The 27,645-nt window shown below is 38.2% G+C and overlaps 3 protein-coding genes across 4 annotated transcripts in view; 1 reads left to right on the forward strand and 2 right to left on the reverse strand.

Annotated features, from left to right (window-relative positions):
- Positions 1-15,551, forward strand: part of LOC127519828 (SLAM family member 9-like) — a 125,983-nt gene extending 110,432 nt beyond the window's left edge. The window contains exons 1-6 of the mRNA XM_051907464.1: positions 7,281-7,519; positions 10,536-10,856; positions 13,145-13,435; positions 13,542-13,646; positions 13,736-13,797; positions 15,358-15,551. Of these exons, the coding sequence (XP_051763424.1) occupies positions 7,432-7,519; positions 10,536-10,856; positions 13,145-13,435; positions 13,542-13,646; positions 13,736-13,797; positions 15,358-15,402 (912 nt within the window). The 5' untranslated portion in view covers positions 7,281-7,431 and the 3' untranslated portion in view covers positions 15,403-15,551. Of the gene's footprint in view, positions 7,520-10,535; positions 10,857-13,144; positions 13,436-13,541; positions 13,647-13,735; positions 13,798-15,357 lie in introns of the transcript that reaches the window.
- The window catches only part of LOC127519777 (carcinoembryonic antigen-related cell adhesion molecule 1-like), a 220,092-nt gene that overhangs the window by 99,619 nt on the left and 92,828 nt on the right, over positions 1-27,645 (reverse strand). The window lies entirely within an intron of this gene.
- LOC127520214 (uncharacterized) overlaps positions 1-27,645 on the reverse strand; it is a 253,678-nt gene that overhangs the window by 64,025 nt on the left and 162,008 nt on the right. The window lies entirely within an intron of this gene.

Raw genomic sequence — 27,645 nt, forward strand, 5'->3', positions numbered from 1 at the left:
AAAAAGTAATCTGATTACATAACTCAAGTTACTTGTAATGCGTTACCCCCAACATCACAGTGGAGTATACAGCCCATCATAAATCATAGCACGGGACAGACACCATCTTATTAACTGTCTGAACTGCAGCTTGAGTACAGCAAATACAGATAAGGATCATCCACTGTGTCACCATTTTCAGGTGTCTGGCACTGTCATGGCAGTACATTTCCCTGTGATGTGACCGTGTTCCCCTCACACACACACACTGATGCGAAATATAACTCATCCTACATAATCAGACCCTCACAGAAATCGTTGCAAGAAGAGGAGAGATTGTAACAAATAAAGGTCTTACCTTTGCCAAGTAAAAACAAGATCACTGCAAGCAAATTAAATAGAAGCTTCATTTTCACCACATTCCGCCTTCAGAAAATGAACGTGGGTACAGAAAGAATCCACCTGGCTCAGGGCAGCGTAACATGCAAACAAGCCACATGCAAATTAAAGCAACCCAAAAGTGGAATTTTATTAAGGTAATACATAAATGAATTTAGCAAACAACACAGAAATAGAAAAAAAAAAAAAAGACAAAAACTCCTGGTGTTGGAGAAGCGTAAGCCTCAAGTGACAAAGAGTCTTTTTTTCAGTCTATTCATCACATGTATCTGACAGGATCTGCTGGCTCCACCCTGAAACGCACACAGAGAGAGAGAACACACTAAACAAACATCACCTGTCTGGAAAATGCAAATAAGACAAGCTACACAGGTCTGTAACATTAGATACAGGCTGTAATTGAAAATAAGAACACATTTGGAAGAACAGCAGCAGAAACTATTCAATGATTTCATATACGATCATGAGTCTCCAAAAAAGATATGGTGATAAATGGGTTTATTGACCCACTGGGTTCACTGGGAACTATTGAACAAGTGTCTATGGGCTTTACCCTATGGTTTTACCTGATCTCTGATCAGTTTTATACATTTGTAGATGTTTTAATTAGACATTAGAATAATTTAAATGAATAATGGTAGTTATTAATCTCTTATTGGCCTATTTAGCTTGAGCCATGGAACAGAGAAACAAACCTTGAAAATTGATAAAAGAAACTAGAGAGTGACTGAGCTGGTGACTGAGTGTGACTGTGACTGTGACTGTGACAACTAAAGTGTGGATGCATATTAGAACCATATGGTGCATTCAAGTCCTCCTATGAATTTTATGTTTACGAGTTCTGAAAACTCAAAGAATGTGCATTATGTGTGTAATTGATATTTATTATTATTATTATTATGCTGCCACAGAGTCTATCAGCTAATAAACTGGCTAAATGAGTAGTGTTTTCTGGCAAATGTTATCTACACACACACATATTTATTTGATTGCTTGATGTTTTTGAATGGTTTGGAATAATTTGTGATTGATATTTATCAAAATAACTTTTTCTAATGCATATATTGCTTGTTTTCTTTAATAAACATATATAGAAAACCTTGGTGTTTTAGTACCCTTAGTGTTGCCCTGAGGCACCTTTTATGATGGACATATTATCAGTGATCCTCAAGCTCCCAAAAAATGGGGTGAAATATTTTTCCCTCCAAAAATAAAGAGTCATGCCATAGAGGGTGTGGTAGATTTTCCCCTACGCACCTTAAGTTTACCTGGCATCCCTGACACCCAGGTGTCCCAGACACCTATGAATAAGTTTATACTCTACTAAGCCCACTTCAATGTCTGGTTGAGTCAACGACGTCTCGGCCTGTTTGAGCATATCAACTGGTAATAAGATCTTTAGTGCTCCATTAAACACCATCACTTGAGTATGGAAGTAAGATTCTCTACAGTGTCTGCTGCGCAGCCTAAAAACCAAACAGACTCCAGACTATGCCTTAGAATATGCTTTAATCACGGCCGGAGAACCTCGTATCAATCTCAGAGAATCCCACCAGCAAAAAGAATACAACAGTTTATATAGGATGGGAGCATGGCAAAGCATTCTACAATATGATTGGTTCGTCATATGTCAAACCCTTTTGTTAAACCAAAATCTGCCCAAATCATGTGTTTATTAGTTCGTGGTTACTCAATATCATGGCTATTATATTTAGGTAGTTGTCTAGCTGTCCCTAAGTTTCATTTCCACTTTTCTTGTTCTTGGACATGATTCAGACACACACTGACTTAGGCCCAAAGTTTGAGGACATTTAGGTCTCAAAAGCATATAAATGTTGTTCATGCAAGGAAAAAGAAATGTTAGTTATGATTAATTAAAAAATTCCATCACAGTATCCCCCCTCTGATCGTTTCTTACACGATCAAAATTAATTTTTTGTGCTTCCATGATTTACATGCTTTTTACTGAATCATCCCATTATAAGTCACTGCTAAATTGCACTTTAATACCACCAGTTTTACCACTTACACATACCATTTTCTGAACATTCTATATTTCAACAATCTAATTTTATCTTAGTAAAAAAAAAAAAAAAAAAAAACTAAACATTACATAATACATTGCCTTTTTACTTTAGTAGCCCTTAAGTTAAGTTTTAGTATCAGTTTTTGCTGGATTTTGGGTCACATTGATCTATTTGGAAATTAACAGGCTGATATTGCTGCAAAGGAATCAATTTGCATCAAATACAGAATGTCAAATTCTTCCCTCAATCCTACTCTGAATCATTACTTTTAATTATGGCAAGAAGAATGGAACTCATACACTAACAAAAAATTACAACATCAGATGTTTTCTTGTCTAATTTTGCACTGTTTCAAAAGTAACTCTGTATAACCCAGCTCTTGTCATAAGAATAGCCTTAGCTGCTGACATAGCATTATATTTTTACCTACCTCCCTACAACCCTATTTTCCAGAGTCAGCTGATGAATATGACATGTGCTACCTCTATTTTAAACTAACTCAGAGCCAATTTAGGTAATTTCACCAAAGCGGAATAGTTCATAATGGATCCACTGATCCAAATCATCAATTCTATCCACATCGTGAATTAAGAAAGCTTTTCAGAATTTTGCTGTTTCAGCATTTGCCGGGATGTCCAAACTGTTCAGATTCATGTGGATTAACATGTTTGGGTCACATTCTTCTTGGTCTAGGTTTTAGCTTTGTGCCCAGTACATAACTTGTTTTAATTCATTCTCTGAGTTTAATTAAAACAGTAAAATCTTTATCTGTATGTTGGAAATCTAGTTATGCTATAAAGCTAATAATAATCTAGAAATTAAATTCGTTTCCCTTACAAATCATATTATGATTTCAAAACTTTAGAAATTTCCTATAAACACTGGTTGTCTTTTCTGTAATCAATATTTCACAGATTTACAGGATTAGTCAGATTTTCTTTTTGCCCATGTATTGTACTGTGAGCTTTAATCAGATTGAACAAGAATATTCCTAGCTTTTTCACAGACTTTGATGACTGCGGTTTAATGGTCATCAGCATCGTAAATCTTGCAAAGTTTTTATATTTCCATTTTTTAAATGTATGCACATTTATAACACTATACTTAGTATTACTTTACCTTTGCATCAAATTACAAAAAAAAAACTGGTTAACGCTGCTGTGAGGGTGTTTCTTATACAGTGGCTATGGTCAAATGTTGGGAAAAATTGACATTTTTGACTCTTTTGACTGCCGTTATCAGTCTCTCATTTTCTTTAAATTTTTAAATTTAGTTCTGAAAACACTATTGCAGAGTTTTTCTTTTGCTATTGGAGCAAATGGGAACAAAAATATATGTATTTAATGTAGTCTCTCATTTACCGCTATAGAAGTTTAAATGTGAAAAGGGTCTATATCCGGACCTAGTCTGGCAAAGAAACTTATCACACATTCTCACTTATTTAAAGAACAACTATTGCAACTATTGAAAATTAAAAATTGTAGCATCTATGGTTGTAATGTGTGCATTAGGATTTTAAAACCCTCATGTTTCTTCAATAATAGTCCCTAGATTATTTATTATTTTTATAATAATGTACCTAGTCCCTCAATCAATACTCAGCCCTATAGTTTAAATGAATCAAATAAAATCATCAAAAAACATCATCACACAAATGGATTCTTCTGCTAAACTTTGATCCCTCACTTTATGCTGTGCGGGGTAGCTGAGGCTGGTTGGTGTAGTTTCAGATGAGAGGCTTGGACCCAGGTGTCACACTCTCCAACCAATTTGCTGATCATTGCAAGATTTTTCCCTAAGATCACAACCGCACATCCCTCCACTGGTCCTTATTGGTGGAGAAGTGAACTATTTCTGAGTTGCTGTGAATGCAAACCTTAAGTATCTTTGTTAGTAACATGTATTAACTCATCTGCTTATCTGGCCGATTGTCCTTTTAGGTGTGACCTGTGGAAATTTCATGTGGGCTGAGGGCTGTCCTGGTTCTTTTCTTTTTATACTTTCATTGTTATCCATACAATGAGCAGCGCTTGAACCCATGACTTCCCATTTTCTGTCCTGCACAATTTTGGGTTTTATCATCTAATTTGCATTCTCACTATTTATCCACCTTGTGGATGATTAGGCACTATAAATTCCAATTTTTCTCTTAACAATTAGCCAGTTCAAATCTATTTTTTCTTGTTTTACAAACTGAAACATTATCATCAGATAATTTCTCCAGCACACGTCTCTCAGAAGCATAGGCCTTTTTACCTGGAAAACATTTGGAACAGAATCAGTTCGATGAAATCCATCATGACATCATGCTGTAAGGGAAATAGTTAAGTGTGGGGTGGACAGGACAAGCTTGCTTGCTCTCTGCCTTCCCAAGTTATGCGCTGCGAAGCTGTGGCACTGTTTATTTCTTGCCACAAATTAACCAAGGCCAGGATATTAAGCCAAATTCATCCATGGCCATTATTTTATTGGGCATATTCTGCCCTGTGGGCCCACTTAATAAGTTTAATAAATTTTAGATACAGCTGTTTTGATTGGAATGATTTTTTTTTTTGCTTTGGTGTCTCAGAAAACACCATCCTTCACACACACTTTCAATTTCAATTTCTCAAATGCAATTTGTCATTCATTGCGCAATTACAATTTTCAAACTTTTTGTTGTTACTCATGAGCTACTTAGAAGAAGATTGGAGTTCTCCACACAATCTTGGATCCATGGACAAATAACATTCCCATCTCATATCCCTGGTGATGACAGCATTTGTGATTTCAAAAATTTATGGACGAAATGGAGTGACCAATATTGTTGCTTTTTTAGCCATAATTTTCTCTTTGGACACCTTGTGCCCTATTTTCATTTTTGCCAGAGAACTCTGCATAGTCAAAAATCTGTTTATGTCTTTACCCCTAGTTGGTTAATGTAATAGCCCTCAATATGCCAAATCCAGCTCCAGTTTTAAATGATTGAGTCAAACTCCCACTTCTGTGAATGAACTTCCTTTTCTTTCCTTAAGATGTACAGTAGGGCTGGACTAGTACCTATTGAAAGCAGATTCAGAATGTTACTATAACAGACAATACAAAGAACTGCTGTGCGACCAGTGAATAATCAAAAGGAATCAAAATGATATGATAATGAACAGAATTTGAAGCGGTCTCTGTAGTGATCACTGAGATGGAAGTCCTTCTATGTTCTGTGAGGATCATCAGTCAGTTGAACTTGTTGGGCTGTTGCATTGGATCATCAGCCAGTGATGCACTCAAAGGCCTGGTGTTGTGGTGTGTGAGCTCCATTGTTTCTCTCTCTCTCTCAGACAGTCTGGCTTGTGTTCGATCCTGCCACAAAATTGCATAATGCATGGCAAAATTGTTCTTACGAAAAGTCTCAAATGAAAGTTTCACCTTTTCCTGCACTGTATCAGTCCTCTCCATGCTGACCCCTCCAGAAGTGTCAAACGTTCCTCTTTCAGGGGGGGAGCTGAAGGCCCATCAGCCACTTCCCTCTTCTTCTCTCTGCAGTCGTCTTGTTGAACACACTTCAGTCTATTCACTCCCATTTGTCAAGGCGGCTGTTCCAGAAGCTGCCTGGTCTGAATTATGAACACTCAGGAGAACTGCATAATTCAAATTAAACCTACAACTCTTTATTTAAAGTCCATCTTTCTTAACCGTAATCAATGTCCCTTAATTCCAGAAGTCTCATCTGGTTAACACAACAGCAGTTCCTCATTCTATTAGTAAGCTTAGTTCTTCTTTGCAGGAAAAAGAAAGCAGATCCTTCTTTGCAAAATGCAAGAAAAAGCAGTAAACTACTCTAATTAATATAGAGTATGGTGTAATGTAATAGCAAAGAATTCTTTGTCTTTTCTCTTTGCTAGAAATGAAAATTACTGTAAGATGTCTGTTATGTGCCTGTTCAAATCATAATTTCTATTTAACTTGGTCACCCAATCTCATTCTCATTCAACACATCGCACAAAAGTTATCATACTTAACATAAACCAAAATCTTGGCATATCTGCAATGGATCAACTTTTCATACCGTCTCCCAGGGATAACGGGACACACATTCTAGACGTCTTCAGATACAGAGTATAATATTTAAACACGCAGTTATTATCTTACTATTATTCATCATTTTAGAGCACCTATTTCTGAGCACTTCCTATCTGAGCCAATACATAGGCCTAGTAAATCAAAGTCTAACCCATAAAAGTTTCTCCACAACTCAAAATTTCATAATTCTGCTCCACAGTTGCATATTCCTATTATTTATAATTTTAACAATTTCAGCATTTACTTATTTCAAAATGTAACAATATTGATCTATTAATAATATTCAACTTTCAACATTTCTTTCTTAATCAGAATTAAGAGCCGTAAAGTTTCAGACAGAGTTCAACAAACTTTAAATTACTTTTTCATAAACTTATAAAAAAAAAAAAAAAAATCTCTTTTTTTCTCATTTTATTATTCATATCCCAAGTACATTTTCATAGAAGGCCTTGAGGGACATGACAAAATAGTGTCAACTGAAAAAAACAAAATCATTTCTAATATAAACATAAAATGTATGTCATGTTTTTAAACATTATTAAAGGATACAACGCGACAATGACTGATCAGATGTTTGATCTTGCTGTGTATCCTCTGTACTAGTACTTTGTGGTTTCGGTTTTCAATACAAACAAGAACCTCTTCTGTCGATCAGATTAGAAAAGGTTTAAAACACCCTTTACAATCCAAATGAAATTATAATTTTTTTTTTTTTTTATTCCGACTGTGCAACTAGTCCAATTACAAAAATGGATTATTAGGGTCCAAGTAAATGCAGCTGCTCTCTCTCTTTTAATGGATTTAGTTACTTATCTGACTGTAATGCTGATGTGTGAAGGTGTGAGGTTCATTAAAAGCAGGACAGGAAGAAGCCCCTTCACCTAGAAAATAAACACAGACGCACTATACACAATCTTCATCTCTGAAGGAAACCACTCCAGGTTTCAGTTTGACTAGCGTCACATGTGAGATGGCAGATAACTTTTTTCACTTTTCACAGTTGAAGAAAATGTTTTACGTGTTGGTTTTGTTCTGTTTGTGGTGGTGGCATCTGATTGGTAAGTTATAAAGATATAATTTTTGACTTAATATTTGTAACATTCTTCACAGATGTTAAAAGTCATGGGAAAAAATGGAAATTGCTATAATGGATGGAACTTTGACCAGAAGAGACTCAGAGAGCGAATCCTCTATTAAGCCACTTTCAAATCTCAGGCCAGGTCAGGTTCTAGGATTGTGAAGATAAGACCTGATTCAGGAATTCTTAGATTCATACATTTGATTCTTATTTCTTTGTGCTGTTATCTGGATGATCAAATGCTGCATAAGTTCACTGATGCTCAAGGCAACACATATCAGTAAGAGCCAGGGGGTGTAAACTTTTGAACAGGATGACTGGTAGAAACTCTTATTTTGTTTAAAAATATTACCTTTTAGTACTGCCCTTCGGAAGATACAGTTCATGAGGTATTTACATGTTTCAAGACAATATAAGAGCAATTTATCCCCATCATTCTGTGCAAAAGTTTACACCTCGACTCTTAATGCATCACGTTGCCTCCGTGAGCATCCAGTTTCCACCTTTGGTGATATTTGTTTTTGAGTGCCTCAGTTGTCATCAGTGTAAAAAGATGGATCCCCAAAATTATAGTCAATGTTGGAATGGGTTTAAATGTATAGAAGATGGAAAACCAAAGAATGTGCAGGACAAGGAGAATTTTGCTGAAGAACAATGGCCAGTTTTACTTCTCAGGACAAACAAGGGATGCATAAACAACTATCACAAAACATTAAACAGCTTAATTTCTGCAAATGCAGTTTTTTTTTTTTTTTTTTTAGTGGATTATATGTTAAGTATCTGTAATGTAAACTAGCTTATTCAGTTCAGATACCTGTCAGGGATTGTGCTATTGGCATAATTGGGCCTGAAGTGTCCCAAAAAAACATTGCCCACTGCCGGCCTGTGTCTGCCCAACAGGGCATCCAGGTGTCACAGCCTCTGTTGGTAATTGGTGTATCCCTGCTCGGCCTTCAACGTGATGCACCAGCAATCTTGATTCGTCAGACCAGGCCACTTTCTTTCAATCATCCAATCTCAATGATCTTGGGCCCATTTCATGAGTTGTTGGCAATGGCGTGCAGTTTGCATGGGGACACGGCTGGGAAAAACTAGAAAAATTGATAATTTGGAGTGGTCTCCTAATTTTTTTTCAAGAGCTGTATATGAAGACTTGCAAATGCAAAAACGTCTCAGGTTACGCATGTAACCATGGTTCCCTGAGAAGGGGAATGAGACACTGCATCCAATGACATTTTGGGGAATGCCTTGGTGTGACGATGTCTGGAGTAAGAATGGAAACGCGACAATGATATTGGCCTGCGACAGCCCATGACGTCACTCAAGTGTGACCGTGAGTACAAAAGGAGCCCCTGTAGTACACATCATCAGCATTTTGTCTGAAGTTGACCTGGCCGGGTAAACTGAGGCATGGCAGCGAGACGCAGTGTCTCATTCCCCTTCTCAGGGAACCATGGTTACATGCGTAACCTGAGACGTTCCCTTTTTAAATGGGAACTTGCACTGCGTCCAAAGACACTTTGGGGAACGAATACCCACTCTGCCATGCTGAGGGAATGACTGCCTGATTAGGGATGACAAGCACAAGAAGGCTTAATGGACTAGATACCAGAAGCCAATTCCCTCCCCAGGTCAGCACGGACTGTCAGTGACACTCTTCCCTAAGGCCAAAACCCTAGCTCATGCCCAAAGCAGGGCAGGCCTCAGGTCTGGTAATACAAATCAAAATGGGGGCCGAACACCTGATGTCACTGCCTGCGTCTCAATGTGCATACTATCCATCCTAAATAGTATGTGACATTAGTAATATTCAATACTATTTAGGGCGGATAGTGTGGATAGTATGCACATTGGGATGCAGGGACTGTCTCACTGAAACTCCAGAAGGTGGGGGCCTCCAGCCGAACATGCTCAGAAATGAAACAGCTCACCAAGATGGCCAAACTTAAATGAGACTGCAAAACTAGAGCTCAGATTTATTTAACATAATAGAAGTGTCTCCCATACTCTCACAAACAGGCTTTTACCGAACCTTCAGAATAACAGAATGCGTTAGAATGCATGAAACCGTTAAAGCATCATAGGTTCAGTTTAGGGCCCTGGTGTGAAGCATGGCACAACCTCAATCAGCCCCCGCAGATGTTACAGATGTCTTCGCCTTTTCATTGAAAAGACCTCACAATCTGCGCATTCATCTCACTTGAGAATGGAACGTGCATGATCCTCTCCAAGACAAATCATGCACATACTGTATCATGTGTATCGTCCGGTGTCAGAAAGCGCTGACACAGGGGAACACACTTCCTAAAGTGCTTGTCAGAGGAGGGTCAAACAAGAGTCACCTGAAGACAAAAAAGCTGATGACGTGTACTCCAGGCACTCCTTTTGTACTCACGGTCGCACTTGAGTGACGTCATGAGCTGTCACAGGCCAATGTCACTGTCACATTTCTATTCTTACTTCAGACATTGTCACGCCAAGGCATTCCTCAAAGTGTCTTTGGATGCAGTGCGAGTTCCCAATCAAAAGGAAATGTAATAAGGTAATGGAACTGTGACATTAATTTTCTTCCGCATGTTAACCGATAATCAAACAGTGTTTAAAAATAATAAACACAATAATGAACATTGAGTATTAATAATAAACAATATAATATTTTCGTTGTTGTTTATGTTGAACAACAACATAAGTTATATAGTTCATTGGTCAAAATGATCTACTGATCTAAAAGTCCTACATTTAAGAATGTCAAGATGTTGAATATATGCAGATGAATTCAAAATTTGATGTTGTAATTGTAGCTTCATACATTTATTGTGCTCTAGATAGCAGATAACTTTAAAAGTTTCCATGTTCATATATCTCACCTTTCTTTTGTTTTTGTATTTCTGCTGCTATTCTGAATGCTTTTCATTTTCCACTTACAAACTACATCTGATTTCAGGCTTTGTAAACCATCAGAAGCTTTAATCAGTGTAAATCTGTTTGTTCTCCAGGTGTGTTTGGTGATTCAGTGTCAGTGATGGAGGGAGATTCTGTCACTTTATACAATGATGTTACTGAAATACGTGAAGACGACGACGTACTGTGGAAATTTGGAGCTGGAAACTCTCTCATAGCTAAAATGAAGAAACAGAAGCAAATCTTTTTCACATACAGTGATGGTCCTGATGAGAGATTCAGAGACAGACTGAAGCTGGACGATCAAACTGGATCTCTGACCATCACAAACACCAGAGCTGAACATGATGGAGTTTATAAACTAGAGATAACTGGAGCGAAAAAATCATCAAAAACATTCAGTGTTTCTGTCTATGGTGAGTAGAGATCATTTGTGATGACCGTCAAATATTCTTGTTTTATTAAAAGAATATTCAGGAATATTAGGTTAAATCAACAGCATTTGTTGCATAATGGTGATTATAAAAAAAAAGAAAAAAAAAAAGATTTTCTGTTTAACCCTTTGGTATTGTTTGCATGTCGGTAAAAAATGCCCTTTTTCAATGAAATGATTGTACTATATTTTAGTTTGATAATGTTTTTTTATTTATTTATTAATATTTCATTTTTTAAGGGGATTTTATGTTTTTTTTATTTTATATTAGGGCACAATATTATATTTATCCAGTAGTTATAATGGATTTATTCACTTTCTTTCACAAATTTCTATTCACAAATCTTGAATACTTTGGAGCACAGACTTACGTTTGGTCTCTTTTTAAAGACAACACTTGGAAGGTTATTGCTGAAGTGAAAAAAAAAAGTTTAAAAAGTGAACAATTTACATTAATTGTTATGAAAAATGCACAAAATAACATTTTCGATTTTTAAATGAAATATATATTTTGCAAAACAAGTTTTATTCTATAACTGTGAGAAAATCTAAGCCATAAATCTAAACAAGCTCCAAATTTGAGGCTGATACACTATATTGCCAAAAGGACACCCCTCCAAATCATTGAATTCAGGTGTTCCAATCACTTCCATGGCCACAGGTGTATAAATTCAAGCACCTAGGCATGCAGACTGCTTCTACAAACATTTGTGAAAGAATGGGTCGCTCTCAGGAGCTCAGTGAATTCAAGCGTAGTACCGTGATAGGTTTCCACCTGTGCAATAAGTCCATTCATGAAATTTCCTCACTACTAAATATTCCACGGTCAACTGTTAGTGGTATCATAACAAAGTGGAAGCAATTGGGAACAACAGCAACTCAGCCACGAAGTGGTAGGCCACGTAAAATCACAGAGCGGGGTCAGCGCATGCAGAGGTGCACAATGCGCAGAAGTCGCCAACTTTCTGCAGAGTCAATAGCTACAGACCTCCAAACTTCCTGTGGCCTTCAGATTAGCTCCAGAACAGTGCGTAGAGAGCTTCATGGAATGGGTTTCCATGGCCGAGCAGCTGCATCCAAGCCTTACATCGCCAAGAGCAATGCAAAGTGTCGGATGCAGTGGTGTAAAGCACGCCGCCACTGGACTCTAGAGCAGTGGAGACGTGTTCTCTGGAGTGACGAATCACGCTTCTCTGTCTGGAAATCTGATGGCAGAGTCTGGGTTTGGCGGTTGCCAGGAGAACGGTACTTGCCTGACTGCATTGTGCCAAGTGTAAAGTTTGGTGGAGGGGGATTATGGTGTGGGGTTGTTTTTCAAGGGGTTGGGCTTGGCCCCTTAGTTCCAGTGAAAGGAACTCCTAATGCTTCAGCATACCAAGACATTTTGGACAATTTCATGCTCCCAACTTTGTGGGAACAGTTTGGGGATGGCCCCTTCCTGTTCCTACATGACTGCGCACCAGTGCACAAAGCAAGGTCCATAAAGACATGATGAGTGAGTTTGGTGTGGAGGAACTTGACTGGCCTGCACAGAGTCCTGACCTCAACCCGATAGAACACCTTTGAGATGAATTAGAGCGGAGACTGTGAGCCAGGCCTTCTCGCCAACATCACTGCCTGACCTCACAAATGCACTTCTAGAAGAATGGTCAAAAATTCTCATAAACACATTCCTAAACCTTGTGGAAAGCCTTCCCAGAAGAGTTGAAGCTGTTATAGCTGTAAAGGGTGGGCCAACTCCATATTAAACCCTACGGATTAAAAATGGGATGTCATTAAGTTCATGTGCACGTAAAGGCAGGCGTCCCAAAACTTTTGGCAATATAGTGTATCTCAGAAAATGAGCTTTCAGTAAGAATTTGTTTGTGCTCAGTACCAAACGTTTCCAATAGATGTCATTTGTCTCAAATTCATTTCCAATGTGCTCATTTTTGACTGCAAACAATACAAGTGTTTGTTTATTTTTGCAGGACCATTTAACCTTTTAGAATCATGTCTAATGATTTTTTTTTAGCAAATGCCAAAACCATTACCAAGTTTCGTACCATTCCGATTAAGTAAAAAAAAAAAAAATTCTAAAAACAAAATAAAACATACTATTTTTTAGTCAAAAATGACCAAACAGCACCAGAAGGTTAAACATTTTGTCATTTGAGATGATAGAAACACTTGCTGACCATAAACACCCTAAACACTCACTCAACACATTCAGATAGAAATAAGATTGTTTTGATTTATCAATATTTCTGTTTATTCTCTGATGTCTTTCAGCTCGTCTGCCTGTTCCTGTCATCAGCACTAACTCTTCACAATGTTCTTCATCATCATCATCAAGTTGTTCATTGGTGTGTTCAGCTGTGAATGTGGGTCATGTGACTCTCTCCTGGTACAAAGGAAACAGTTTATTGTCCAGCATCAGTGTGTCTGATCTCAGCATCAGTCTCTCTCTACCTCTGGAGGTGGAATATCAGGATAAAAACACCTACAGCTGTGTGCTGAACAATCCCATCAGCAACCAGACTCAACATCTGGACATCACTCAACTCTGTCACACATGTTCAGGTACATCAGCGCTGATATATGTGATTATTTATTGACCTGATCTTCGTCTGATTCAATCACTTACATTCATGACCATCTCTCTTTTACTCTTCTTCACCCCCTCCAGATTCAGTGTCTCTGATAGTGTTGATCTCTGCTGCTGCTGCTGGATCTCTGTTGATTATAGTTGCAGTCGGGATCTGCTGCATCTGCAGAAAACGTAAAAATTTAGGTCAGGATTGCATGTGTTGAAGTATTTGTTCAATTTAAGATTGAAAACTGTTGCTTCAATATGCATGTGTTATGTTATTGTTCATGCAGTCCAGACCCAGGAAAAGGACAAAACTGATTCAGTATTGTGTAAACCAACAACACAAAAAAAGGTAAGACACTTTATGACTGTGTTGCAAGAAGTCGTTGCAGTCTGATTGAAGCTTGATGATTGAAGTTTTGTGTGCAATATGCATTAGACGGTCAGTGAACAGATGTGGGTGGTCAGCCTTGATCATTATTACCTACAGTAAGGAAGGCATGAAAAATCATATTTTATGCTATTTACACTACTGTTTGCATCTCAGTGTCAGTACCAACATACAGTATTTCCATTCTGCAGACATAAAAATTAGTTTGCACCAATCAAAGTTTATTAGCACACAGAAAAGTATTGGGTTTTTAAAATATTATATTAAATTATTAGTTCATCCAAAAAAGTTAATTTACTCACCATACTTTTACAACCTCACATGAGTTTCCTTCAGGCAGAATGTCATCGTCAGTCACGATTAAATTTCAGGGGCGGAGTGAAGGGCTGGCTTGTTTCATTATTTTTTCCACACAATGGGCTGCATTTATGAAATGAACATATGCCAGAAAACTGGTCGTTTCTACGCAAAACTTTGCATTTATCAATATGGACGTGAGCGGCGGCTACAATCAAATCTCACGGTCTGAGCTCGTGTATGCAAGTTTTTGAGTTAGTGTGAACTTGCGTGCAGCATAGTAAATCTGGTGGAGAAATGTAGGCCTAATGAGAGCATTTTATTCATTTAGATTATTTTCCTGACCGACGAAGCTCGTGTCAACATTAACCGTTAAGATTAGAATGTCATATTAAAATTTATATGCTAGCCTTAAAGGGATAATTTACCCAAAATGAAAATTGCCATTTACTCATCCTCAAGTTGTTCTAAATCTGTATGAGTTTCTTTCTTCTGAAGAGCACAAAGGAAGATATTTTGAAGAATGTTTTAGCTAAACAGTTTCTGGTCCCCATTGACTTCCATGGTATTTTTTCCATACAAATAAGATTCTCGTGGATGCTGAGCTGAGTTCTAGCTACACTACCTACAAGTGCTTTGTTATCTGCGACAAAGGGATCGTAGATCATTAATTTGGATAAGCTGATGACTTCTGCCGATATAGTGACCGTTGACAATGGAACTAGTGATCAGCCTAATGCAAATGATCAAATTCGGTATCCATGTGGCTGCAAACAGTCCGTCGACTGATTACAGTGGAAGGAACGCCAACTAGAAACAGGCTATCCCCCAGATAAAAATATATAAACCCTTACAAAAACTAACTATGGTTTTATTATAGTAAAAAGGTGGTAACCATGTTTTTTGGCAGATTAATTGATTTATGGTTGCCATGGTTTAACAACAATAATTTTTTTTTGTAGTAAAACCATGGTTAATTTTCATGAGGGTACATCAAATAGATCACAGCGATCTTTAAACAATACAGTTAAAATGTTCAAATCTTAAAGCCATGACCTGTCAAAAAAATTTGAATTTAAATTAAAATTAAAATTAGAAATGCTTGTAGGTCTTATAAAGTCTACATATTCACTCTGAGTGAACTTGAAGCAAAATACTGTCATTATAATTTTTAAAATGCTTTAAAACTTTTGCTCTTGACTGACTGTATATTTTTCCTTGCAGAAATCAAAGGAGCCCGTGTATGGAAATATCAACCCAAAATGCTGATCAAATACAACATCTCTGCCAGGACATTTTTGTTTTCGCTTTTTCGATTTTATCTAATGTTTTTTTTTTTCTTTTGCACATTCACTCTTATAAAAAATTATGTTATTAACACAAATTTACTAACTTTATTAAAAATTGATCCTGCACTGTTATCTGTCACTTAGTCTTCTTCTGTTTAAATAAATAGAAAATTGAACATCAATGCATGGCTTACAGTATCTCACACGTTCGTCTGAGTATGTTGTCAAATTCAGCACAAGCACATTATCGCTCTCTAGTGTCCACAGCAGAAAGCACATCTCTCTAATAACAGCTCTACTTTTAGAGCACATAGCCGCTAGGAGGCGATGATCTCTGTGAACCCATAAACCAGTGTATATAGTCACATTTAATGAAACATTTGTATAATAAAAAAGTTGTAGTCTCTTATTGTTCTGATTAACCAAGCTCTTCATAAACAAACAAGCACTACAATTTAGCCTAGTAAAATTGATCTGTAAAAGGAGCTGTATGCATGTTTTAGCCTGAGTTTGTTGCATTTGCACTGTTCTGACCAGCAGGGGTCACCAGCGTGTGGCGATTCGAGCGCTTCAAAACAGTGAATCGTTTTGCGGAGCAATTGATTCGAAGCTTAGAAAAGCTTCGTTTCTCCCATTCTTTCTGTCTGACTCTGAACACTGAAAGAACTTGAACAAATTAAAAATGAATTATAAGCCATTTTTGCAAAGTCTAGCAAATATAGGCCTACATAGGCTACAACAGGAAAGAACTGTGAAAAAGTTTTTCTGCTTATCCTTAGGATGGTAAGTAGACTGAAATCATAAAGCGACACATTCAAACAAAACGGACATCACAGATTTACACTTTTACTTGTCGGAGTTAACTTTTGGACAGTTAAACATAGTTTTGTTGTTGTTTATCTTCCTCAGTGTCAAATATATTTTCCGTCTTGTTTTTTTTTTTTGTTTTTTTCTTGTTTTTTTTTTTCAGAAGGTTAAAGAGTCTTAAAGGGATAGTTCACTCAAAAATACAAATTCTGTTATCATTTAACTTCATGTTGTTCCAAGCCTGTAAAAGTTTGTTCTGTTGAACACAGAAGAAGATATTTTGAAGAATGTTGGTAACCAGTGGACGGCAGCCACTGACTTCCATAGTATTTTTTTCCTACTCTGGAAGTTAATGGCTACCATCGACTGTCTGGTTACTAACATTCTTCAAAATATCTTCTTATGTGTTCAACAGAACAAACTTTTACAGGTTTGGAATAACATAAAGTTAAATGATGACAGAAGTTTCCATTTTTTTGTGAACTATACCTTTAAAAATTTGCTCATAGTAGCAGGACAGGAAGACACTGTGCATCTACAAACTGAACACATGCACTGAATGCCCACTCTCACCTACAAGATGTTTGCAGACCCAAGAGATCAAACCACATCTCTGTAGAAAACTGACCGCAGCCACTTTCAGTTTGACTCAGAAGATGAACCTGTGAGGTTGCAGACAGTTTTATTTGTGTACTTTGTTATAAAACCTGTCAATGGGGTGGTACATTTTCAAAAGGTACTAATATGTACCATGTATATACCATGTAAACTTTAGGCACTTATGTGTACCTTTGTGATACTCACATTGAGTGTAGAATAAGGTACAATGGTCTACATTTTGAAAGTGTGCCAACCCATGTGTAAGAACAGTTAAGTTTTAATAACAGCCAGATGAACTATAATAGTGTATCATGCACATGCGTGTGAATAGGAGGGTCAAACTCTGTCGTGGGAGGATTCACACTTTAACAGTTCTGCTGCATGTTTCACAGGTGGTATTATTAGATCACACACTGAACCGCTGAAGAAAATGTTTCACATGATTGTTTTGTTCTGTTTGTGCTGGTGGCGTCTGATCGGTAAGTTATGAAAACATTATTATGGCTTAATTTTTGTTCCATTTCAGAGTAATAAAGTGCTGCTACTGTTCAAACATGATTTTTTTTACTAATGGATACATGGAAATCTATTTAAAAAAAATCCAACACAATTAAAATTGTACTTTCAATCTGCAATAATTATAATGTATTTGTTTTTAATAAGTTATGCTACTTTAAACTATTTTTCTCTACAGCAGATAATATTAGAAGGATTTTTAAATTAAGGATGTTTTGCATCATAAGGATTAAGCGTAAATGAAGGTTTAGCTAATAAAACTGTAATGTAAGCAGACTTACATTTGAACCATCACTTTGATCCTGGTGTTCTTTACATTTAAGATAAAATAACTTTGACCCTGTTGCTTTAAATTACTGAGTAAGTCTTATGACTGAAAAAGTTATTGTTATTTTTATACTTCACATGTTTAATGTATTACTGCATGTTGGGCCCTGTGCTAGTTTAAAGACATTTAAGTTATAATAATAACAGTAATAATAATACTAATAACTCTTGCATAAGAATACTAGCATTTAGCTATTATCTTTCCTTTTTTCATAAATTCACACTGCCCTTCATTCTAATAAATGCTGGGTTATTTCATAAAATATGGACCAACCCAGTCGTTGGGTTAAAAATGTAATTTAAAAATTGAACCCAACTGTTGGGTTTGCCAGTAGTTTACACAATTTTGGGTTGCCTTTTTTTTTTTTTTTTTTTTTTTTAGGAGTTTTACTACTACTCTGTCTGCTTGATTCTATCAGTCTCTCAGTAACGGTAGTGGTTTAGTTTACAGTAGCAGTTTATAAAGACAGCTGACATTTATAACACATTTATTTATCTATTTCAAAGGAATGTCCAAATGTTAGTGATGTACAGTTACGAGATATATTTACTTTAATCCTTATTGGTACAACTCACACTATATATGTGGCTCTCACACTTCTGTCTGTTCTATATCTCAGCTTTCAGTTTCTTTTGTGTTTCTGCTGCTGTTCTCAAACTCTATGTAAATGATACAATCTACAGCTGATTTCAGGCTTTGTAAACCATCAGAAGCTTTAATCGGGGGAAAATCTGTTTGTTCATCAGGTGTGTTTGGTGATTCAGTGTCAGTGATGGAGGGAGATTCTGTCACTTTATACACTGATCATACTGAAATACATGAAGATGAAGACATACTGTGGAGATATGGAGCTGAAAACTCTCAAATAGCTAAACTGAAGAAAACAAACCAAATCTTCTCCACATATAATGATACTGATGGGAGATTCAGAGACAGACTGAAGCTGGACGATCAAACTGGATCTCTGACCATCACAAACACCAGAACTGAACATACTGGAGTTTATCAACTAGAGATAAGTGGAGCGAAAAAATCATTAAAAACATTCAATGTTTCTGTCTATGGTGAGATGGGATTTATCCAAACATGCACATATTCTATTTACATATATGATAAATCATTTTAGAGTTTGAGATGACTGACAGTCATGAATCCTTGGCCATCAACACGCTAAACACACACTCAACACAAAATATATTACACTAGTTCACTAAAACTCACAGCACTGAAAATAGACTGATTGTTTTGTTCATATGTCTTTCAGCTCGTCTGCCTGTTCCTGTCATCTTAAGTAACTCTTCACAATGTTCTTCATCATCATCATCATCAAATTGTTCATTGGTGTGTTCAGCTGTGAATGTGAGTCATGTGACTCTCTCCTGGTACAAAGGAAACAGTTTATTGTCCAGCATCAGTGTGTCTGATCTCAGCATCAGTCTCTCTCTACCTCTGGAGGTGGAATATCAGGATAAAAACACCTACAGCTGTGTGCTGAACAATCCCATCAGAAACCAGACTCAACATCTGGACATCACTCAACTCTGTCACACATGTGCAGGTATGGCAGCGCTGATATATGTGATTATTTGCTGACCTGATCTTGGTCTGATTCAATCACTTACATTCATGACCATCTCTCTTTTACTCTTCTTCACCCCCTCCAGATTCAGTGTCTCTGATAGTGTTGATCTCTGCTGGATCTGATGTGATTTTGTACACATTCACTTACATTAATGACTGTCTCTCTTTTCCTCTCCTTCAGCTCCTCCAGTCTCAGTCTCTCTGATAGTGTTGATCTCTGCTGGATCTCTGTTGATTGTAGCTGCTCTCGGGATCTTCTGCCTCTACAGGAAACATAGAAAAACTGACAGAGAAGGCAAGAGTTACTGATTTTAAACAAGTAATATAACAAATACTTTTGAAAATATGCCCTAAATCAGTCACCTGATAGCTCTATTTTATCATTTAGGCTAATTAAAAATATTAGTTAACATCCTTAGTAAGAAACCAAACTAATATATGTATTTATTGGGTTTGATCATTTCTGCGGATATTACCAGAATTTGTGTCTATTCATATAAATGATACTGAACGTCACTCTTTTGTCATCTCATTCGCACAAACATAGATCCTGCAAACTGCATCAATGCTGAAAGTGCAAAAACATAAATATTTATTTTTATTTCAATTTTTAAAAAAATGCTTTCTCTATTTTATGAACATAATCTTACATGCAGCTGGTGGAGATTAAATCTATATAAATGATGACTTTTGTTGTGCTTGTTGAGGCTAAAGGCTGATGATAAACATATTGTGTATGGAAAAAGTTATAGGGCTAATGGCAAACTAAATTTGTCAATGCCATTTTTTAAAGTTGTGGTGTCAAACATTTATTGCTTTAAGTTCTGAAGCCCTGATAATAACATTGTGAAGAACCAGATCTAGTTAAGATTGAATTCTGCAGTATTAAAGCATCTATTATTGTTCATACAGCTGAGACTCGTGAAGAGATCACTTATGCCGAGACGACATTCTACAAGAGAAACACACAGAAATCGGTAAGACAATTTATTGTTAATTTGTTGAGTGTATTTGTATAATTTCAGCTGTGAATCTGATGTGTGCTTGTGTTTTTGTCAGTATAATATGGAAGCCCATTTACACATAAGAAAAAAAAAATCATGCTCTGATAATTCCTAATTTTGACAAAAAGTCAAAATTATGAGATTAAAAATTTGAAAATATCACATACAAAGTTGATATTTGTATGTCGTATGTCGTAATTTCAATGTACACAATGTGTCTCAATTTTGAATTTTTATGTATTAATAATTATTTACCAGAGCATGATTTTTTTTCTAATGTGGCGGTAATGGACTTTCACAGTATAATGATCTATCACATAGTAAATCTCAAGATCAACAGCACCGTCAGATGTTTATAAAAGCCGTGCTACATTGAAAAATCTATCTATCATATTACATCATGTCTATTATTATTATTATTATTACGTTGTGTTATGCATTTTTTGCAGAAAGCTGAAGAGGAGGATCATGTGGATTACACATCAATTACAACGAGATGAAGATCACTCTTTATTATTTTCTAAGTACAAGACCCGTGATTATTTTCACTAGGAAGCTCCTGCAACAACCTCAGACGGAGTCATGTTTGAGTTTTAAGCAGTGTTGGGCAGTAACTAGTTACAGGAATAATATTACTTTTTGTAGTAACCAGTAGTGTAACTAATTACTAATAAGATTTCAGTAATAATATAACAGTTACCATCCATAAAACAGCTTGTTACTTAGTTACTTCTGATGCCTCAAGTAATTCCTAGAGTTATTTTCATAATTTTCACGACTCGCACAGACACATGAAGTCACCAGTGCAGCAGGAGAGCTTGAAATATGGAAAAGCTTACATTCAGCGGATGGAAATATTGCCATTACATTGATTTTGTCTGGAGAAAAGATGATCTGAACACCGTTGAAGTTTTACTCTGGCATTACATGGCTTGCCCACCCACATCCCTCTGATCCCGATGTAAATTATATTACTATTATATTACTATAATTACAAATCTTTTTGGAAAACAAAATATTTTCTTACAAACTTATGTGATTTCTTTTGATAAAATACATTATGACATAATCGTATATGGGTTAACAGAGAAATTATAGCTATAATTAGCTTCAAGCTACACAATTAATGAGATTAATACAACACTTCTACTTAAAAGCCACCATTAATCACCAATAAGTGTTTGTAATAACTTCTGACTGCGATTTAAACGATGAGGCAGAAATACGCTGTTAGTAACATTTTAGAAGAATTTTATGGGAAAGACACACAATTACAACTTCTGTGGGGCGTGAAGTAATATAACTAGTAGTGTAATTAATTACTGTTGCCAGAAAGTAATAAGTAAAGTAATAATGTTACTTTTGAAAGGAGTAACTAGTAACGAGTAATAAATTACATTTTTTGAGTAACGAGCCCAACACTGGTTTTGAGATGGTGAGAATCATCATGTTACGTCAGGAAACAGCGCACACAGCAGGAGCTTCCTGAAGGGTTTATAGACTTACAATGGATTAAATAAATGGTTTAATAAAAACTTCAAAGGTGGAAGGACATTTTGTGCTACTGTTCCTAAACTATTGAACTCACTAGTCATCATTATCCCTCACTTTGTGTAACATTTCTTCTCTGTCTACTTTCAAGACACAGCTAAAAACATATCTGTTTGATATGTATTTTCAAAAATGTGTCTGCATGTTGCCTTATGTGTGTGCAATAAATGCTTATTTATAATGTACTACGAAAAGAGACCTTGAGAAATGGAAAGATGCTATATCTTCTTCAAAAGACTTTACCTTGTAATGCAGGGACTTTTAACAAATTATGTAAATCTTATAGCCCATTGGAACATTTTCATTTTTTACTGTTAAAATCAAAGATGTGAAACGTTGATACAAACTACTCATCACAAGCAGTGGAGGCCCTGCTGTGGTCTCATTATTTAGGTCTGTACAGAGATGTGGTTTGATCTGCTGGGTATATGAACAGCTTGTGCATGAGAATGTGTCTACAGCTGGACGTTTGTAGTTTGATGTCTGTTTGTGATCGTGTCTGAGGTGTGAAAAATGCGTCTGTCAATAGTGTGTGGTTGAAGGTGTTTTTTTCCATTCTTGCTCACATGAAACCATTGACTTCTGCTCGACAGAGAAACTGCTTTAAAACATAATACTAAACTCATAAATGCTGATGTTTGACGAAACAGTTTTAAATCAAGCAGAGATATTACTGTGAAATATGAAATACCATACACTTTGTGTGCATATGCATCATGATCTTATATGCAGTGATCTAGTTTCAGGAGTTATTTCCAGATCAAGAGCTCTTTCTAAGCAGAATACCTGTTTTTCCTTATAAAGGTCATATTTTGTTTTCCCCCCCACAAATGTCTGGGTCATTTTAAGAATAAATGCAATGTATGATTTACAATTTATGATTTCTGTTTGATGGTTGTTCATAATTTACTGAACATAATTTGTTCATAAGAAACTAACTAAACACTGCAAACAAACTTGTTTTTTAGGAGCATAACAGGTCTCCTATCCATAAGTAAAATAATTCAGGTCAAAATAAAACAAAATATGGCACTGGTGGGTGTGGTCACATGTCAAAAGGTGAAATATAGAAAAACGTGACATTTAGATTTTCATTTCTTACTAAAACACTAAATATAAACTGTGCACACTATGAAAACAAAATATTAGTTCCTGTTTTGTTCATACAGTTAATAAAGAATAAAAAGCAATTAAAATGGTTTAAAACGTGTCCGTTTTTTGTAAGGTGTTTAAATATTGTTGGCCCACTTTGGCTGAATATGTTCATTAAAGTGGGGTTCATGTAAAGTGGGTGACGTTTAACCTTCAGTAATTATACTCCAATTCATTAAATAAACTTGCATTCAATGGTCATTCGGTCATTTTATTTATTAGCCTTTTTGTTGTTGAATGTGTTGTAGTTACATTTTTAACATTTTGTAGAGTTAATTTTCATCAATATTCTCAGATTCAGATTTCATCTAATTAAATGGCAACATAAAATGTTCTATCAGCTGTTTTGAATTTCACACATGAATTGAGTGAAGCCTTGGCTATATGTTTTTGGGTTTGTCAAATATGTTGTAAATCACATGTTTGTAATTGCATGTGAATCATCTGTTATAATACAATAAATGAATAGTTATGAATGTAGAAGTAGTTTTCCTCCACATTATGGTGTAGATAAATACCCCTAACAGCAGGGCTTAATTTGATATAAAGTGCTTACCGCTGCATAGAGCGCCATCTAGTGTTCGAAATGAGACTTCACATCTGGAACAATTAGCGTGCTCTCAGTGCTTGTTTATCAGTAAAAATCAGTTGGGGGGGAAGGCCCACCTCAAGTCTCTGTGATCTTCTGGCCTCTAGATATGGAGATGTTGCTCAAGTCCCTTCAATGCAAGTCTGTGGGATTTTTTTTTTCCTGTATATTGTCCAGCAAGTGAAAATGGTGTATGTAAGATGTACACAATGGATGATAGTAGTAGCCTATACTAGTGTAGCAGTACAGTTTGCATACCACAAGCTGTATGTTTAGCCTACTACAACATCATCTAGTGTTATAACCAGGAATACGCTCCACCATTTTAGCATATTAACTAAATATTTTTAAGGACTGATTTGAACAGTTGCCTTTAGTTAAAGGTCAGAAGTTGAATCCTTTGACCTTTCTAATGCATTTTTTCCTCATGTAGGCCTATGTGTGTTGTATATGGCTTAAACATTATCCACGGCACAATATACAGTACTAAATTAAGATAAAAAAAGTTTGAAGAATATCATAAAATTAAATGCTGGGTGGCTTGTGTTGATAAATGGCATGCAATTAATTTTAAAATGTATTGTATGATGGAGAAAATGCTGTATTACTGTTACTAAAAATAAAGCTGCATCTGATTATGCTATTGTAACGGTATGTGACCACAGGCAGAAGAAAGCAGGAGAAGCAGGTTTCCAACGAACTCAAAAGGTTTAATAAGAACTCAAAGGGTAGGTAACACATCCAAAACATAAGAGTGACAGGACAAAGAGTGAACAAACCAAGGAGTACTTATACAGGAACTAATGAGGGAACTAATGAGATAATAAACAAGACACACCTGAAACAAGGACACTAATCAAATGAGTAACCAAGGCAACTAACTATAGGCGGAAACAGAAAAAGGGAGACATGTGACAAAAGGTCCTGGAGATGCAACCGCACCTCTATCCCAATGACACTTCCAAAATAGCGTTCATCATCTCACAACTTCAAGGCAAGGTGCTGCAATGAGCAGACTCAAACTGGTCTCAGAAAGGTCCAGTTGTTCAATCCTATGACTCCTTCGTTACCCACTTCGGGAAGTTTTCGGCAAACCTGTCTCTGACTCTTCCATTGGGGAGAAACTCTACAATTTTAAACAAGGTTCGATGTCTGTAAATGAATATGCTTTGCAATTTAGAACGCTAACGGCGTCTAGTGGATGGAACGAGCAAGCGCTCATCACCACCTACCGGCAAGGTCTGGAACCCAGGGTGCGGTTGCATCTCGCTGCATACGAGGATTCCATCGGCCTCGAATGCTTCATCCAGCTGTCCATCCGCGTCGGCTCTCGTATGCAGTCGTGTATTGAAGAACACCAGGGCCAGCCACTGTTCACCACCCTCCTTCGTCGGTCCGAACTCGTCAGCGAACCCATACAAGTAGAAAACTCAAGACTTTCATCTGCAGAACGTCAAAGAAGGCTGACCCTGAATCTCTGTCTCTATTGTGGTACTCCTGGGCATGTCATATCTGCATGCCCCATCCGTCCTCCTCGTCCCATGGTGAGTGCCATCATTCCCTCCATTAAAAAGATGAAACCACTCACTACTGTTGTAAACCTTACTGCTGCTAATGTATCTATTCCAGTGGTGGTGCTCCTTGATTCACGGTCAGCAGGAAACTTCATCTCCGGCGCCCTCTGCAGACAACTCAAGCTCAAGACCTCGCCCTCTCCGACCATCTACCAGATCCACTCAATCACGGGCAAACCCCTGAGTCGTAGAAGGGTCAGTCGTTGTGTGGGCCCCCTTCAACTACGGATTGGAATTCTTCATCTGGAAGAAATTCACCTGCTGGTTCTGGAGGAATCCACCTCTGACATGGTTCTAGGGCGCCCGTGGTTGGAGCAGCACAACCCTACCATCTCGTGGAGAACGGGTGAGATCCTGAAGTGGGGCGATAGTTGTTTCTCTAACTGTTTCTCTGAATTTCCTGTTTCCAAGTCTCCTTGTTCCAAGAACATCTCCGTCTGTACCACCTCCATCGAAAGTCCTGTAGAGAAACTCTCTGTGGATATTCCATCATGTTACGCCCCCTTCAGTGACGTCTTCTGCCCACAAAGAGCCTCCAAGCTGCCTCCACACCGGGCATGGGACTGTGCCATCGATCTGCTACCGGGTGAGCCAGTGCCCAGGGAAGGATCTACCCCCTGTCAATACCGGAGGAGAAGGCCATGGAGGAATACATCAAAGAGGCCCTAGACCAAGGTTACATCCACCCGTCTACTTCCCCTGCTGCTTCGAGTTTCTTCTTTGTGGCAAAAAAGGACGGAGGCTTGCGGCCCTGTATTGATTACCGTGCTCTGAATAAAATCACAGTCAAGTTCCGTTATCCCCTTCCTCTCGTCCCAGCAGCTCTGGAACATCTCTGTGGTGCCACTGTGTTCACCAAGCTGGACCTCCGCAGCGCGTATAACCTCATCCGGATACGCGAGGGGGACGAGTGGAAGACCGCCTTCGTCACGCCCACCGGCCACTATGAATATCTTGTTATGCCGTATGGCCTGGTCAACGCCCCCTCCGTATTCCAGGATTTCATCCATGAGGTGCTCCGGGAGTTTCTCCACAAGTTTGTCCTGGTCTACATAGATGACATCTTGATCTACTCCCGGAGCCTGGCCGAACATCGCCACCACATTGCTGAGGTCCTCCAACGCCTGAGACAGTTCCATCTCTTCCTGAAGGCAGAAAAATGTTCATTCCACCAACCCTCTGTACATTTCCTGGGATACATCATTGATCACAGTGGCATCCGGATGGACGAGGGGAAGGTGGAAGCTATCAAGTCCTGGCCCACTCCATCTACCATAAAAGAACTCCAACGCTTCCTTGGCTTCGCAAACTTCTACCGTCGCTTCATCAAGAATTACAGCTCCATCGTTCATCCACTCACCAACCTGCTCCGGAACCAGCCCAAGTCTCTGTCCTGGACTCCAGCTGCCACCAACGCCTTCGAGGCCCTCAAAGAAGCCTTCACCACCGCTCCCCTCCTCGTCCACCCCAATCCAGACCTGCCCTTCGTAGTAGAGGTGGACGCCTCCACCACAGGAGTGGGAGCGGTTCTATCTCAGCAGCAGGGCTGCAGTGAGTGCGCCATCTCCAAGAGCCCCCGCCATCTTCCAGCCGGCAAGCTCAATCCTCTGCCCGTTCCTGATCGACCCTGGTCACACCTGGGAGTGGACTTCATCACAGACCTACCAGCATCCGATGGCCACACCTGCATCCTGGTAGTCGTAGACCGTTTCTCCAAGGCATGTTGTCTGATTCCCCTAAGAGGTCTACCTACCGCCATGGAAACTGCTGAACTCATGTTTAATCACTTATTCCGATACTATGGTATTCCCGAAGACATTGTCTCAGACAGAGGACCCCAGTTCATCTCTCGGGTATGGAAGGCCTTCCTATCCCTCCTAGGTGTGACCATCAGTCTCTCCTCCGGCTACCATCCTCAGTCGAACGGGCAGACGGAGAGGAAGATCCAGGAGATCGGTCGCTTCCTCCGTACCTTCTGTCACGACCACCAGGACTCTTGGAACCAGTATCTGGGTTGGGCCGAGTACGCACAGAATTCCCTACGTCAACCATCTACTGGACTCACTCCATTCCAGTGCGTACTCGGTTACCAACCCCCACTGTTCCCCTGGGACAGGGAACCATCTAACGTTCCGGCAGTCGACTACTGGTTCCGAGAGAGCGAGAGGGTTTGGGACTAAGCACACCATCAGCTGCAGCGAGCCCTGCGCAGACGCAGGATGATAGCGGACCTCCGTCGTTCACACGCTCCCTCCTACCAACCGGGACAGAAGGTCTGGCTGTCAACATGGGACATCAGACTGCGTCTGCCCTGCAAGAAGCTGAGTCCCAAGTTCATTGGCCCATTCACCATCACCAAGCAGATCAACCCGGTCACGTATCAACTCCAACTCCCTCCACAATATCGGATTCACCCCACTTTCCATGTTTCACTTTTAAAGCCTCACCACCCTTCTGTTTCTGTCTCCACAGAGCCTGACGTGGCAGCCGCCGAACCCCCCCTTCCACTCCTCCTGGACGA

This window comes from Ctenopharyngodon idella, chromosome 10 (assembly GCF_019924925.1).
Source record: "Ctenopharyngodon idella isolate HZGC_01 chromosome 10, HZGC01, whole genome shotgun sequence".
Classification (NCBI taxonomy): Eukaryota; Metazoa; Chordata; class Actinopteri; order Cypriniformes; family Xenocyprididae; genus Ctenopharyngodon; species Ctenopharyngodon idella.